Source organism: Corvus hawaiiensis, chromosome 24 (genome assembly GCF_020740725.1).
Source record: "Corvus hawaiiensis isolate bCorHaw1 chromosome 24, bCorHaw1.pri.cur, whole genome shotgun sequence".
NCBI lineage: Eukaryota > Metazoa > Chordata > Aves > Passeriformes > Corvidae > Corvus > Corvus hawaiiensis.
In genome coordinates this window covers 6004626-6021205 of record NC_063236.1, presented here as the reverse complement: position 1 = coordinate 6021205, position 16580 = coordinate 6004626, and the positions used below count along the sequence as shown (strand labels likewise).

Here is a 16580-nt window from a genome sequence, read left to right as displayed (position 1 = left end):
ACCTCTTCGGTGGGATTTTTTGCAAGAACTCTATTAATAGCATGATCAGCCAGAGCCTTGGGTTCCCGAGGACAGTTCACTGAGTGAGAAATTGTGAAGAGATGGTGATGTGGTGAGGGAGAGGAGCAGGAATCACAGATAAGAGCTGCCAGGAGTGATAGGCCTGACACTTTCTCCAGACTGACTTCAGATTCCTGGCTACTGTCAGAGCATGTCCAGCCATTTCGGGCCCTGCTAGCGTGTCCCGTCTCAGAGCTGGAGGAGAGGAGTGTTGAGGGGACTCATCTCTCTGAGGAGGGCTCCCTGTCTCCCCACCAAGCAGTGATTTATATTCGGAGCTGTCAAAAGGCATTGCAACTGTTTAATCAATGGCATCTCCATCACTGTTTATGATGGAAGCGCCTTTATTCCAATTAAACTAGTTCCTGCTCCTAGACCAAAATCCTCTCACTCCTCTGCACTTGGTGATGCTCTTTCCAATGACTGCAGCAGTCCCAGGGAGTCCTGAATCTGCGGGATCTGAATGCACTTGGCAAGTGAAATAGTTTCAGATCCAGCATCACCCCGGCCAGCACCCCTCAGCCAAAGTCTGTGCATCAGCCCCGAACCCTGAACTCCATCTTCAGCACAGTTTTGGGGGAGGAGATGCCCACTCTGACTCACAGATCTCAAGGCACCCCAGCCCCGGTGAGCTGGAGCTATTTAAGTCTCCCAGTGTGCCAGTTCATCTTCCTGACCCCAGATAACCCTTCTGCCTCTTTTATCCTGTGATCATGGGGATATCAGTCAGGAAACTCTTTTGCCAGAAGGAAAGGCCCATTCAGAGGAAGCAGGAATGTGAAAGCATCTCCCAGTCTGTGCTTTGGCCACGTGGCACTTTGCCACAGCATGGTTACAGTGGGAGAGGTGACTTTATGGGTGCAATTTGCAGCGACCCAAACCTGGGCCCTTCTTTCTCTACCTCATTCACCTCCTCCATTCATGGCTGTGGGGGATGCAGAGGGAGGAACAAACTGGGAATCCAGATCCACCTAAAGCCCCATGGAGAGCTGTCTGCCGTCAGTGTGAGAGCCGTGTTCAGCTGCTGTCCCTGTTACAGATGAGATTCTTGGCTCTGTACAGAGAGACTCGGTGTGGTTCAAGCTGTGGGGCCAGGCTTGCCCCTATCCCTCAAACCACTGCCATGGGATGACAGCAGTCACCCCATCTGAGGGCATCACAGTGGCCCTGAGCAGCCAGTGGCCATCATGAGAGAGGACACGGAGCTGTCCTTTGCAGCCTTCTCCTGTTGCAGGGCCAGCACCCTTTGCTAATCAGGTGTTTCTGCTGCCCAGAACTCGGTAGCTCCTTGATACAGAATCCTGCTCTGATGCACATCCCACATGTTCCAGGACACTATGAGGCCCTGGGCTGGCCTAGGCAGTAGCCCCTGCTAAGCCAGACCACGGCACAGGTGCAGGTGACATGGCTTCAAGCCCCACTCAGTGGACTATTCCTCTTCTTTGGCCACTTTACCCAGGGTTAGAAAGAGCTGTTGAAGCAACCCAGCCCTGCTCCTGGCATCAGTGCTGGGCAGCTCCTGCAAAACGCAGCTCACGCATGCCCTTGATCTGGGCAAAACTGTAACAACAGCACCACGTCCCACCATGGAGCTGCACAGCATGACACTGCTGCTCCATCCCCCTGCATCTCCCCCTAACCCCTGCCTGGTGCAAAGGGAGAGCAACGGGGCTGCTGAAGAGTGAGGGCTGGAGCTCAGGACAGACAGACAGCCAGCCTTGGGCATGGTCACTCCCAGCAAAAAGCTTGTCCTGAGCTCCTCAGTCCTTTCTCCCCAGCTGCACCCTGACTTTCCAGTCACAGCTGAGTTTAGCAGCTAGCACAGACACAGAGTCCTTTATCTGGGGTTATATTTCAGCGTCCCAAAGTCTGGAGCCCTTGAAGTGCCTGTTGGGTACTCCTGCCTCACTACTTACACTCCTCTGCCCTGTCGGAGCCAGCTCTGCCTTCCCCTGCCCTGCTATCTCACAAAAACATGGTTACAAAACAAGCCTGGGTCCTGGAGCTATGAACAGGTCTTTATTTGTTGAGGTTTCTTTTGGTTTTTTTTTCCCCTTTCTTCCCTTTGAATGAAATTCCTGCCAGCTCTAAGAGAGAGAGAGAGAGGGAAAGAGTAGAAAGTTTAACTCCTCCCATTGGAGTGTCTCACGCCCCTGCCCAGCCCTTGAAATCCAATAACCAAGATCATTCAGCAATGCCTTCCCTTGCCTGGCTGCATCCTCACCACACCGGGACCTGCCGGGGATCCCGTGCCCGCTGCGTGCCAGGCGCCGGCACCGCTCCGCTGCGCCCCGCCGAGCCCCGCGCCCGCAGCCGGCCGGCGACACCGCGCCCCGGCCCCGCAGCCAGGGCGAGGATGGACACGCTCCTCTTCTGGGGCATTCTCCTGGCGTCCTCTGCCCGCTGCCGGGCTGTGCCTGTGGAGCCAGGTGCTGCGCCCTCCTGCCCGCCCCAGTGCCACTGCGAACAGGATGGCATCGTGCTCTCGGTGGATTGCTCTGAGCTGGGGCTTTCGGAGGTCCCTGCCAACCTGAGCCCTCTCACCTCTTACCTGTAAGTACAGCCCTTGCTGCTGCTTTTGCAGTGCTTCCCCTGGACCCCTTCAACAGCTGCAGCTTTCCTCCGGCTTGGAAGTTTGTGCCACATATTCCCGAAATTAAATTTCCTGTGGAAATTAGAAACCAAGCAAAATAGCAACAAAAAAGGCAGCTCTTTGGGCAGGACCTGCCAAGCTCCCCTCCTCCCGCGCCCCTCTGCGAGCGCTGTTTATACTGCGATGTTCTGCTCTGCTCCGTGATTGCAGCGGACCACGGGAACTGACTTGTTGGGTCGATTTTGATTGTCTGAGCACATAATGGAGTATTTTTACACAGCAATTAGGGAAAACTGCTCTGGGATCCTTCTGTCAAGCATTTCAATAGCTGCAATAACTCAGGGCTTTGCGGGGTTTGGGTTGTGCTGGCCACCAGCAGTGTCCGAGTTGCCTTTTTAAAATGAATATTAAAGTCTTGTAAGAGGTCTGGGGGGTTGGTAAGTGTTGTGTTTTGATTATTTATGTATTAATTTTATTTAAAAATTCTTGATTATCTGAATGTTTCATACCCCTTCTGATGTTAATACCCCAAAGGGTTAATTGACAGAGACTGGTGCGTTCATTTCTAGCCCTAGAGGTGGTCTCGGTGCCATCATACCGGTGATGACTGAGGATCCTGATAAACGACTGTGGAAAATCTCAGTGTTTAACCAGGAGAGGAAACATCTCTCTCAGGGAGACAAGTTATCCCTGCGGAAGATGCTTCCTGGGTTTACAGGCAGCGCTGCAGCCACGAGCTACAGCTGTTCGGCAGACAGGCTGGGAAGGACCGCGGCATTCCGAGCTCGGAATGCAGCTGGGGCACTGCCAAGGGAAGCCGCGTGTGCCACAGCCATCACGGACCACTGGTAGCCCCAGACGGTGCTGGGGATGTTCATGTTGTGCTCAGTGTGCTGAGGGGGGACTCGAGGCTGGGAGTGGCAAACAGACCATGGTGTTGGTTTTCCGCCGTTCCTGGATTGTGCTGAGATGCAGGTGCTCAGCTGTCAGAGCAAAGCACCCGAGCCCCTTCAGGAAGGGCTTTGCGCAGCCAGGTGGGAGCTGCCCCAGCTGGGTAGGGGCTTCTCTGCTCCTCCCGCTCGCCTGAGGAGCACGGTCTTGTGCCAGCCACTGGATGGCCAGAGCTGTACTGGGTTAGCTGGGAGAGAAATAAGACGGGAAAGGACGATGTTCACTGGAGACCATGAAAGACGACAGAAATGGGTAATGCAGGCTGAATTTCCCCTGGGAGAGGGAACCACTTGTTACATGAGGTGTGACTGCACAGAACAATCCTTCGGGCTTGGTTTGGAACCGGCTGCCCACGAGTGCAAAGTCACTGGAGCATGTGGGAGAATGCAGAACATTGCAGCATTGATGCTTCTGTGGGGACAAGGGGAAGCCCCATCAGGCACCCACTTCACCCTCAGGTACCACAGCATGGGGCACCCGCTGCTCCCACTCCGCAGAGGGGACGCTGCGTGTCATCCCCACGGAGCTGTCCCTCGGGCTGGGAACTGCACAGCTGCCCGCCCACACGAACCCAGGCACATTACGGTGTTCCTGGCGCTCAGTGCCACCTTCACCCTGGCCACGGTGGTTGGAGCAGGGACACAGCTCTGGGATACGGATCCCTGTGCGTGAATCCCAGCGGGTGCGGCCAGTGCCTGCTGAGGCTGCTGGCAGAGCCCTGGATTCCACTGGGACTGGGTCCTCGGGACAGCCCCGCAGCACCCAGCACTTCGGGATGGTGCTGGTGCGGTCCCTTGGCCGCGGCCCCGCTCCCCGTGTCTGTACCGGCCCCGCTCCCCCGTGGGCTGTACCAGCCCCTCTCTCCCCCGTGGGCTGTACCAACCCCGTTCCCTTGTGGCTGTACCGGCCCCGCTCCCCGTGTCTGTACCGGCCCCGCTCCCCGTGTCTGTACCGACCCCGCTCCCCCGTGGGCTGTACCAGCCCCTCTCTCTCCCGTGGGCTGTACCGGCCCCGTTCCCTTGTGGCTGTACCGGCCCCGTTCCCTTGTGGCTGTACCGGCCCCGCTCCCCCGTGTCTGTACCGACCCCGTTCCCTTTGTGGCTGTGCCGGCCCCATTCCCTTGTGGCTGTACCGACCCCGTTCCCCCGTGGGCTGTACCGGCCCCGTTCCCCCGTGGGCTGTACCAACCCCGTTCCCTTGTGGCTGTACCGGCCCCTCTCTCTCCCGTGTCTGTACCGGCCCCTCTCTCTCCCGTGTCTCTACCGGCCCCTCTCTCTCCCGTGTCTCTACCGGCCCCGTTCCCGTGTCTGTACCGGCCCCTCTCTCTCCCGTGCCCGTACCGGCCCCGCTGCCCGTGGGCCGCTCCCCGTGGGCTCACACGGTGGCGCCAGTGACGGTCCTTTGCACGGGCAGAGCCCCCTCCCCAGCCCACGCCCGGCTGGGGGGACCCTCCGGCTGCACCGAGCGCGGGGCGGGCCCGGGGGGTGCTGGAGGGGGCCTCAGTGTTCCTCCCTCCCTCCCTCTCTGGGGAAAACCGACCCTTTTGGTGCTTATCCATTAAACCCTGCCAAGGAGAGGACGGAGCAGATATGATGGAGGCAGGAAATCAGAATGAACTGGGAATGACTGGAGGAGGACTGGAGAGCTGGGTTTTCTCTCTGCTTCTGTCACTACTGTTAGCAAGCTATGTGAGGTTAGATTCCCAGGTACAAGTGTGCAGCCAGGGCTGGTTTGTAAAAGCAAATCAGCACAAATTTTGTAGAAAGTATGGATATTGGAGTGAGATCTAAGTTCTTCATGGAAATACAGGCTCAAACTCCACATTCAAATACATAAAGAAACGCCAGACTGCTTTGGAGAGCTACAAGGGCTGAAGAGAGAGCCCTGGAATGGCAGCAGGAGCATGGAGCTGGTGGGCAGCTGCTCGCAAAACTTTCCGGCTTCTTTGCTCCGTGCTCTGTCTTCTCAGCAAGTCACTGGCACAGTGCAGAGCAGGACTTCCTCCCGAGCAAAATAAAGGATCCTCGTAATCACCTCTGATTAGACACTGCCTCACCACTAATGAGCTGGTGCCCATGCCCCATCCTGACCGTGCTGTGCCTCCACCATGCCTGTCTCTCTGCAAGAATCCTGTCCTTGCTCCCTCCTGCATCTCTCTGAACTTGACCCTGATCCCACCCATCCAAAGCCGAGTGTTTTCAGTGGAGACATCGCTGGCAAAATTGCAGCTGTGGTCAAGGAGAGGGGAGAGATTTCCCCTTTAGCTGATGTGCCAGTGAGTCCCCACAGCCCTGTATCACACACCACATCTCTGTCTCTCAACGTGTGTCAGAGGGTTGACCTGGGGCTGCAGCAGAGGTGGCTGGAGCTACTGGGGACTGACTGGAAAGGACAGCAGCAAGCTGGGGGTGCAGGAGAGTGGAGCTGCGTAGGGGAAGATTCCTCTGCGGCAGAGAGGTGACTGCGCAAAGGGGCTCAGAGGAGGATGGGGAAATGGGAAAAGCTGCTTGGTGCTTAAAATATTATCTTAGCTGTGATCCCTGGCACCACTGCACACCAGTGCCCCACCTCAGATTCCCTCGGGCAGGTGTTGCACCACCTGGGCTGGTGCAGTTCAGTCCCCAGCTGTCCCCATGGCTGTCACCAGGAAGATGCCCGTAGTTGGGTGCAGGTGCTCAGTGCAGCCCCCTGTCCTAGGATGGCATCCTGATCCCCCTCATCCCCATGTATCTGGCTACCAGCCCCTGCAAGGGGGACAGGTGGCAATGCTGGGGGTGAAGGGATGCTCTCACTTTGCCAAGGCTGCTCCTCTTCCACCATAAAAAAATTGACACCATGTTGCTTGTGCCTGCCAGGCCCCTCCTAGGGAGGTGCTGTCCTGTCCAGCTGTCATTTGCAGGAAAGGAATGGAGAGTCTGTCTCAGCAGAGGACACCTTGGGATGGAAAGGCAGCAGCAGTAGGGCCATGGCCACATGTGGACTTCAGCTGGCCAGGGAGCACACACAGCCCCACACCCTGCACAGGTATAGAGGGACCTGACACATCTTGCAGTGCCTTATCCCCAGCCTGGACTAAGCATACATGGAGAGGGACTGGAAGGATTGCCCAGATATCCTAGGCTGGAAGACACCTCTGGAGGTCTCTTATCCACATTCAAACAGGTCCATCCTGTGAGGCTGGTCAGGATCTTCTCCAGTAGGTAAACCTGGATAATCTTAGTAGTACCTCTAAGATTCCCTCACCTTTTCCCCATTGTTTACTATCCCGTTTGTCCTAATATCTAATTGCAATTTCCTGTGGTTCCTCTTGTGCCCATTACCTCCCATCCTTCCCCTGCACAACTCCAAGGAGACATTGGCTCCGGCTTCTCTACACCCTTCCAGTCAATAGAGCAGAACACTCCTCCATTCCTCCTTTTCTTGTGAAGGCTGATCAAACCTACTGGTGTGAGCAGTGTGTGGGCCTCGGGCAGGGTGGGGAGCACCGCCCTGTGGAAGAGCGGGCCATGGAGATGCTGCAGGGGAAGAGATGAGGATGAAGGACACAAACCTGGAGGGTGCCAGACACCAATGGCACCGTGGCTCAAAGCTCAGCTGGAGGAGCCATCCCCCACTTCCCAAGGGTCTCAGGTCTCCCCATCCTTATGGAGGGGTCAGGCAGTTCTGCTGCTCTGTGCCCAGAAACACCGGTGCCTGCTGTGTTCCTGTCCCAGGCCCCTGCACACCTTGCTGTGGAGCCAGGCACAGGCCGCTGCCTGCAGGGCTGTTCTCTGCCCTGGGAAACCAGCACAGACCTGGGGCAGGACACAACTGATGAGGCTGTCAGGCTGCTGCTGTCACAGCAGGGTCTGGGGGGAGGGAAAAGCAGCAGATCCTGGCTGCTCCCAGGTATCACCAGGCATCTCAAGAGGCTTCCCAGACAGAAAGCTTCTCATTCCCCCAGCTCATTCCTTTGAGCTGAATGGGACCAGGAGCCCTCAGGGCTGTTCTCACCTTGCAGAGACATTTTGAGACACTGCCTGGAATTTAGCATCCCGCTGGGAGTCTGGGGCTCTGCATCACCCACTCTCTCCTCTGAGCAACCCCCGGAATCAGGTGCTACATGACCCCTGACAGGGAGACAGGGATGCTTTGAAGCTGAGCAGACACTTCCCAGGTCACACTGTGCTGGACCCAATGCTGGATAGGGCAGAGTGAGGGAAAGACACCTTTTTCTTGACGTTTGCATCTTCTAAAGATCCACAGAACTGCAGGTAGGTGAGGCAGCAGGTTTGGAGGCTCAGGACATAGCTGGTGCCTGCAGCAAGTCAAGCAGCAGGGGTGAAGGCAGCTCCCCTCAGCCCGAATCCCTCCCCATGTGCCAACATCTGCCCCCTGCAGCCCCCGCTGTGGGAAGGACAGCCACCACAACCCCCTGAGATGGGGAGCACCCCAAGAGCTGCCAGAGGAGCTGGGACACCAATGGGTGGGACAGGATGCTGCCCTCTGGAAGCCTGGGCAGGCAGGACAGCTGTGGGGAGGTGTTGGGGCTGAAGGGGTGACTGGGTCTCCAAGGAGCTGGGGTTTCCTGCAGGGGTGACAGGGACCTCTGTGTGCCTTTGGGACAGTCACACACCCGAGGGAGAAAGAGGGAGCAGCCAAAAATGCAGAGAGCACAAAATCCCAATGCAAAGCGTAAATTAGGTCCTTCCTGGGGCCAGTGCTGCTCTCATCCCCCAGGTGATGTCGCACAGACATCACCCATCCTGTCCCCATCCTGTGCCTGAGGCTTGCCCAGTGCCAGGGCCCATCCACAGCTGCTTCCTCATGCCATGGTCACCACAGGAGCCCCAGTGTTGCACCAGGACCCATCCAAACACACCACAAAGGTGCAGACTCACTCCCAGACCCTTCCACTCCTCAAGCCACGACAGCGCCCAGGACTATCAAATGTTACTATCAGTTGGCCAGCAGACTAAGGGCTGCTCTCTGCTTGACCTTCTTTCCTGCTGGCAGACCAAGAGGAAGTGCCATTCCCTCCCTGTACAGCCCAAAGTCCATGGTCTCATCCTCGGGAATGCCCAGAATGCCTGGGAGAAGGGCAGCCAAAGCAGGAGCAGCGGGAAACCTCTGTGGGCTCGGGGTCGTGGATGAGGGAGATAAAGCTGGTGAGAGGCACTTGAAGAGCTGGGCTCTGCACACTGCAGTGGAGTCACAGGGTCATATTCACCATTTATCAGCTTTGAGGAATTTTTTTTTCCACACTTAAAATATCAGGGCTGACAAGGATTTCCCACTGTCAGGGATTTGGGTTCCTTCGAAGGGACTCTACAAAGTCCATCTGCTGACTCCATAGAGGCGCTTCACATGCACACAGGTGTGCTCTGCATCCTTGCTGCATCCTTACCAGCAGGATTTCAAAGATTTCAAGGGCAGGCCACCTGAGTTCAACTCCAATTGCCCAGCACCTCAATTACAACCTCAGGGTCTCCTGTGGCTGACAGTTTTGCTGGCATGGTGCTAGGAAGGCCCCAGGGGGGAACATCTCCCAGCACTCATGAATGACGACACTTTGGAATACCCCAATGGGCTGGCCCAAACCAGGACCTGCCTGAGCCCCAGATTTCAGCTGCTGGCACCAAATCCAACCCAGGCTCTGGCTGGTGTTTCCGTCTGGAGCAGGCAGATGAGCACTAACCAGGAACGGTGTAATTCCTGTCCTGTGCTCCCCAGCCTGTGAGGAGGAGAAAACCAAGCAGAGAAAACCTGGGATCAGGCAGAGCTTGAAGAGTGGCTTGTGAGAGAAACTGGGAAGCAACAAGGAGACAGCACAGCTCCTGAGCAAGTGTTTCCAAATGGCCTTTTGTGCTCCCTGGGCAAGGTGGAACCCCCAGCCCAGCCGAGAGCTGAAATGTCCTGGTCCCTTGGCCCACAGCAGTGCTCAGTGGGCCTTCATCCCTGCGGTGAGGATGATGAGCATGGTCCTACAGATGCTTCATGCTTGTGTGTCTGGACTCGAGGCTCAGGGCAGAGCAGTGGGAAGACATCAAACTCCACAGCAAGCAGACAAAATAGCGGTGAGGGAGGGAGTGAGGGATGGGTGGGAGTGCTCAGAGCAAAGCCAGAATTGCAGGACCATTAATCATAGAGCCACAGAATAGTTTGGGTTGGAAGGGACCTTAAAGATCATCTCATTCCACCTTCCACCATCCAGGTTGCTCCAAGCTCTGTCCAACCTGGTCTGGGACATTTCCAGGGATGGGGCAGCCACAGCTTCTCTAGGCACCCTGTGCCAGGGCCTCAGCACCCTCAAAGAAAGAATTTCTTATGAACATATAATCTAACCCTGCCATCTGCCTGTGGGAAGCCACTGTCCCTTATCCTGTCACTATCTGCCCATGTAAAAAGCTGCTCTCCCTCTTTTCTTTAAGCCCCTTTAGGCACTGGAAGGGGCTCTAAGGTCTCCCCAGAGCCTTCTCTTCTCCAGGCTGAGCCCCACATCTCTCAGCCTGCCTTAATAGTGAGGTCAGTCCTAGAGCTGCCTGAAGAACATGTTTGATGGGATGGTTTTCCAAGCAAGATCTCATTTAATTGAAAAAGAAAAGCTTAATGAAAATGGACAGTGCTCATGGGACTGTAAATGGTAGAAATGTAGTAACAAGTTCAATCAGGAGAGATTATTTCAGTGTTTTCACTTTGCGGTGTCTTTCTAAAAAAGAGTTTCCATTTACATATTTTCACCTGCTGGTGCTACATTTACCCACAGGCAATTTAATGTTCACATTGCAGGACTTCAAGACTACCAGAGCAAAGCGTTTTGCTGTTTTTAAAACACAGTATATTGATTTTTTTGTTCTATACTAAATATTGACAATGCTGGATCTTTGTTCTAGGTTCAAGGGAAAGGAAGTTCAGAAGTCTCTGAATTTCCAGTGAGGTTCATGACATCTCCTCCACTTTTCCTCCTGTTGCATCATCTCCCAGGCCCCTTCATCGGCTCTGCTCCCTTTCTGCTCTTGACGTCATGAGGCAGAAGCACTTTGGGTCCAGCAGTGTTCACTTAACTTGGCTGCTGTTTCCCCAGTGTGGATACTGCTGGGATTAGTGGGATGCTGTGCTCTCTGGAGAAAATGGTCCATGAAGGAGGGTTGCATTCCTCAAGTCCTCCCAGCCACAACAGGCAGTGCTGCAGGTGACAATGCAGAGGGCTGTGCCTATAGTGCCATCACTGCTGGGACCCCCCCACGATCTCAGCTCAGAAGGAAAGAGGCATCTCCTGCAGGGCTGTTGGGAAGTGCTAAAAGGTATCTGGATGTGAGCAGATGTCTCATTCTTGGTGGGGCACTTTCAGAGTACCATAGAACCATGGAATGTTCTGAGCTGGAAGGGACCCACAAGATTTGCTGAATTCGACTCCTGCATGAGAGGAGATGCAGGATCTGCCCCATCCCAAAGGCACCGGCTGGTGCCCGGGTCACTGCAGGAGAGGCAGCAGCCAAACTTTTGGTGTGCTCGCTGCGCTCCCCGGCAGAAGGGAGCAGGTGTAGGGATGGGGAGCGCGGGGGGAAGGCAGCGCAGGGGTGTTTGGAGCCACTGCGCACAGAGCTGGGGCTGTGCCGGGGATGGACAGCCGTGCAGAACCGCCAGCACGCCTCCTCCCTCCTCCCTGCCGCGGCGAACGCTGCCGGGACAGCCCGGCCGGGGCTGCAGGAGCCGCTCCGCTCGTGCTTTGAGGGATGCCGAGGGATGCAGCGCCGTGCCCGGAGCCTGGCCGGAGGGCCGGAGGGCCGGAGGGAGCTGCTGCCCGCCCGCCCCGTGCCCCGGGCTCCAGCCCCGCAGGCGGGGCCCCGCTCAGCCCCCGCCGCTTCTCCTCCCCAGCGCTCCCGAGAGCCGCGGCAGAGCCCAGCGCTCTGCGGAGTCCTCGCACCGCAAAGCCTCGCTCCCCCCTCTGCTCCCTGCCCGCCCCCCGGGCTAAGCAATATGCCACGGCCTCCCCTCTCTCCCGCCCTTTTTTGAAGAATAAGCTCATAAATCTGCCTGGGGCAACGAAAACACTGAGCTCATGGCCCTTAGATCTGTGTGGGAGGAGCTCTCGCTGGCGATTAAAGGAGTTTAAGGTTTGCTTTGAAAAGCTCTTTGATTCTGGTAGGGGCTCTGGTGCCAAAAGGCAGCGATGGGGCTGCAAATGCCTCTCCCCCTCTGCACCTGCCTGGGTCAGGGAGCAGCAGCGGCGTGGGGGAGGGAAGGGGAAGCGCAGCGCTCGCAGCGCTCTGCAGCGGCAGCTGAGGGACCCCTGCCACCCCTCTGCCAACTGCAGGGCAGTGGCTGCTGCTGCCCTGGAGACCAGACACTTCAGCCGGGATGCCAAAGTGCCTCCATGCCTGTGGAACACGCTGCTCCCCCAGATCCTTCTTCCTCCGAGGAGCTGGGTTGGTTCTCAGGCACGCGGTCCTGCCTGTGTGACAAGGACCCAAGGGAGAGGAGCGGAGGTCAGGACAGGGATCACCAAGCAGCGCTCTGAAAAGCAGTGGGAAAGGATAGGGCAGGGCTGTCAGGGCCGGGAGGAGCCTGGGGTCTTGGAGAATGAATTGAGTTTAGTAGGGGAAGAAAAGAGATCAGAAACGGTCTTCATGAGGAACAGCGGGACTAAGCACAAGCATCCTGGTGCAGCCTAGTCAAAAGAGAGCCAGGCTCCAGCCTGCGTGGAGGCAGGAGCTGTGCCAGAATGGAGAGCAGGGGGAGGATTCAGGGAGGCTCAGGTGGTGCCTCCTGTCCTGCAGGGATGCATCAAGGACCCAAAAAGGGCTAATGTAAAACCATTCCCAGATGCACCAGCCCCAGGTTTGCTGGCAGTGAGGAGGGAGGGCAGCTCCCAATCTCCTCCCCTCCATGGATGACAAGTCTCTCAAGCTATCCACAGCTCTCTGTCTCCCTTTGCCTTGTTTGCAGGCCTTCCTGTAGCTGTTTAAAGCTCTTTGAAGGATTTGCAAATGAAAAGCAGTCCCCATGGGAGTGGAGCGAGTAGAACACACCTGTAAGGGCAGGACATGCTCAAGGGACATGCTGTCTCTTCTTGTGAGCAGCCACAGGTCCCACTACAAAGAGAGCCCGGGAGACAGGATGGTTTCCAGTACTGAACATCCCCGTGGGGCACCAATTAGGAACATTCCCTTTGTTCAAAGGGAAGGTGAAGCCCAAGCACCACGTGTCATCCCATCAGATGTGCCACGGTGGGAACTGCAGGGGTGGAAGGGGAGCAGAAATGAGGCCTCCTCTGCCAAGTATGGTGGGGGAGACGAGGGGCGTGCAGGCATGGGGGCTGCTGGGAGGGTGCCCCACACACAGGGTGAAAGGCTTTGTAATGTGATGCTGAGCCCTGAAGACCACCAGCCCCTGGGACATTCCCCCTGGCCGGTGGCACCTCCTGGAGCTGGCAATGCCACGGGCATGGAGCAATGGGTGCTGCTGGCAGTGTGACATGTGGCCAACATCAGGGATCTCAGGGACCTGCAGGATCAGAAGGCACAAGGCACCTTCCCAAGGATGTTATCTGATGTGGGGATGGCTCTGGGTATAATTGCATCTTGAAACTTCAAGAGAACTCACAATTGTGGGCTATTCTTAACCTCAGTAAAGCAAGTGTTCATCTTTGCATGAAACCTGCAGGAAAGACATTTGTACCTTTAGACAGAAATTAATCTTCCCTCTTTCCCAGAGAACACAAGAAAAAATTCTGGTTGTAGGAAACAATATCTGCAGTTCTGCTTTATCCCTGGTTCTGCATCCCTGTAAGTGTCCCCACCAGCCCCTCAGCACCTGGGGGCTGGGAAAGGAAATGGCCACGTGAGCGTTTCATTTATAGAATCACAGAGTCCCAGGATGGTTTGGGTTGGAAGGGACCTTAAAGCCCATGCTGTTCCACCCCCTGCCATGGGCAGGGACACCTTCCACTAGCCCAGGTTGCTCCAAGCCCCATCCAACCTGGCCTTGGACACTGCCAGGGATCCAGGGGCAGCCCCAGCTGCTCTGGGCACCCTGTGCCAGGGCCTCCCCACCCTCACAGGGAGAAGTCCTTCCCAATATCCCATCTATCCCTGCCCTCTGGCAATGGGAAGTCATTCCCTCCTGTCCTGTCCTTCCAGGCCCTCATCCAAAGTCCCTCTCCAGCTCTCCTGGATCCCCTTTAGGCACTGGAAGGGGCTCTGAGGTCTCCCTGGAGCTTCCTCCAGGTGAACATTCCCAGCTCTCCCAGCCTGGCTCCAGAGCAGAGGGGCTCCAGCCCCGTGACCAGCTTAGAGGCCTCCTCTGGGCTCGTTGCATTCGGTGACTCCCCAGGCAGCCCTGAGACATCCTGGCCAAGGACACGACCCTGGACTTCTGTGCTGCTCAGCTCACTGCTCCCAAGGGAAGAACGAGACACAGATCCATGGGGCTGCACCCTCTGGCTTTCTTCTCCCTGGACACAGGGCCATGGGGGTGGTCAGATACCATCCCAAGCTGTTGTCCCAGATGTTGCCCCAAGGCCCCATCCCAAAACTGGAAGGTCTCCTCATGTACCAAAGGACAGAGATGTACCTTTAGGGTCAGCTGTGTGGTTTTGGCAGAACCAAAGGCACCACAGCCAGGACAGGACCTTGATTATAGGTGCAGGTGAGGTTTGTACTGCTGCACTCATTTCCTGTGGCAAAGTGTTCCACAGATTAATGAGGTCCTATGGCACAGACTGGTTTTACATGTGCCCTAGAAACGCCGTGTGGGGCTTTCTAGAGCATGGGGCAGCCTCCCCATGCATGCTGGCTGTAACTGCTCTTCCACTCAGGGCCAAGCAGCAGGTTCCTGCGCTGCAGGTTGTGTTTGCAGCTGCGTCCTGTGCAGGGAAGTGCCTGCCAGTTTAGGTATTGTAGTGCTTTCATGTGGTGCAAGACAGCAGAAGATTTATTAGTGACAAAAGCATGAATGCTGGAAGCCGTGATTTATTGAAGAAGGGGGAGAGGAAATGTGTTGCAGCCCGTGCTGGTTAGTGTGGTGTGTCTGAGGTGAGCTCGCACACGCTGTGAAAACCGCCCTGCTCCTCCTCGGAGAGCTCTGCCTCACCTGGCGAGACCATGGGGTGGGCCCACTCCTCTTCCAGGGGGTGACTTTACCCTGACCCTCTCACAGATGCTCTGAGGAAAGGGTTTCTCCTAGGGGAAGGGACACAAGGACTCCGACTTTTGGAAACAGGTGCCCCACAAGCTTTGGCTCCCTTGTATAGGTGGGAGATACAAAGGACAGTGCAGCACAAGGCACCAGGTTTCTAGCTCTGTCCCAGCCCTAGGGTTGACCCCAAAGCTCTCTTCCTTTCCTGTGCCTCAGTCTCCCTATCTTTAAAGCACTACTAATGAACCCTTCCCAACATGCTTTGAGATTAATTGATCAGACTGGGGCTACAGAAGAGCTGGAGACTCTCTGCACTTTCCAGCCACATGTCTGGACCTCTCGAGCTAAAACACCTTTTAAAAGTTTATTAAATAGTTCTTGAGGCTTCCATTTGTTCAGCCACCACATGAAGAAAAGCACCACTGAACTCTCAGATTTAGTGCCTGCCTTTCATGTCCGCTGACCTCATCCCTTCTCGCTCACAGAGCAGCCACAAGTCAGAGCAGCTACTGGAACACTCCTCACAGACACAGGCAGCAGCTGCTTGGAGTTCCTGGGCAGCACTGGAGAACTCCACGGAGGAAGTGAACCCAGCTAGGAAATGTCAGCTTGGCCAGAGATGCTGTAAACCCCAATTCTGTTTTCTGTAGGAAGCTCCTCTACTTTCAGCACACTTCTTCCTGAATGGATGGGGGTAAATAACAGCTAGTTCAGCTCTTTGCTGGACCTAAAAGGGAGGAGAAAGGCTGGCTTGGGTTAAAAAACAAGGGGTGTTCTTTTCAGGTTTCCCAGGCAATTAAAACTAAACCAAACCAAAACACGTTTTCTCTGACTATCTCCAAAACACTTTGCTTTGACCCAAGACAGAGTGCTTTCTTTTTTGAGTCACCTGAAAATCTCTAAACCCTTAAAAAAAAAAGTATCTTACAATGAAAACTTCCACCATCTCCCCCCAGCCCCACTGGTTTTTTTTAGGGAAGCATAATTTTTCCGTTAATTTACTTTTGACCAAAATGCTGTAGGTTCTACCTGACCTGGAAGTCACAGTCATTCAGCTGAGCTTGTGCTGTCACTTTCCCTTTCAACATTGTTTCTGGCTTTTCACCTCCCACTGCACAGACACAAAGGTCTCATGGGAGCATCACCCTCATCCCAGGGCTGTGCTGAGTTCCCAGGGAGACTAAAGAGGGGCTGGGAGAGGGAAGGAAAGAATCCACGAAGGCTCTTTTTAGCTTCAGAGAGCTCCTCTGGCTCTTCTGACTACCTCTGGCTACTGCCAAGGCACCTTTGAAACACCTTTGAAACATCTCCAGCATTTTGGGCACCATGACTGGGCTGGAGGGGAAATCCACATTCCCTTTGAAGTCTGGATACTTGAACAGTCTTAGAATTATAGGGCTGTAATGTACAGGAATGTGTGGGGCTGTAATTGTGACTTAGATCCTTGGATGAAAGGTGCTATGTACATACAAAAGGTATTATCATTATTGCTACTATTATTACTATTATTATTACTATTATTATTGCTATTATTATTATTATAGGCCTGCAATATGTGGATTGGAGATGAAAGTAGCACCAAAAGATCCTGAAATACAAGATGTGTCTTAAGGAAATTTCAGCTTGAAATTAGGTTTGTCTACACAGGAAAAGCGGAGCCGACTGGCTCCGCTGCACTGACAGCTCTGGGGTTTGATGGAAGAACTGCTGTATGCAGGCATGATTCCCAAATCCAAGTTTCTCTGACCTTCAGAAAGGTGTCTCCAGCAGGAGCAATTCCAGAGCAGCTCTAGCAGAAAAAGTGAGATCAGGCATTTTCACCATTCTTTATGAGACACCCTGATTGCTCTGTAGCCAT

General features: G+C 55.2%; 1 protein-coding gene across 2 annotated transcripts in view; it reads left to right on the top strand.

The window, feature by feature from the left end:
• Positions 1-2328: 2328 nt before the first annotated feature.
• The window catches only part of LGR6 (leucine rich repeat containing G protein-coupled receptor 6), a 151906-nt gene continuing 137654 nt past the window's right edge, over positions 2329-16580 (top strand). The window contains exon 1 of one of the 2 annotated variants that reach the window (XM_048327913.1): positions 2329-2613. In XM_048327913.1, the coding sequence (XP_048183870.1) occupies positions 2417-2613 (197 nt within the window). In that variant the 5' untranslated portion in view covers positions 2329-2416. The remainder of the gene's footprint in view (positions 2614-16580) is intronic. The other variant, XM_048327912.1, reaches the window with a different exon arrangement.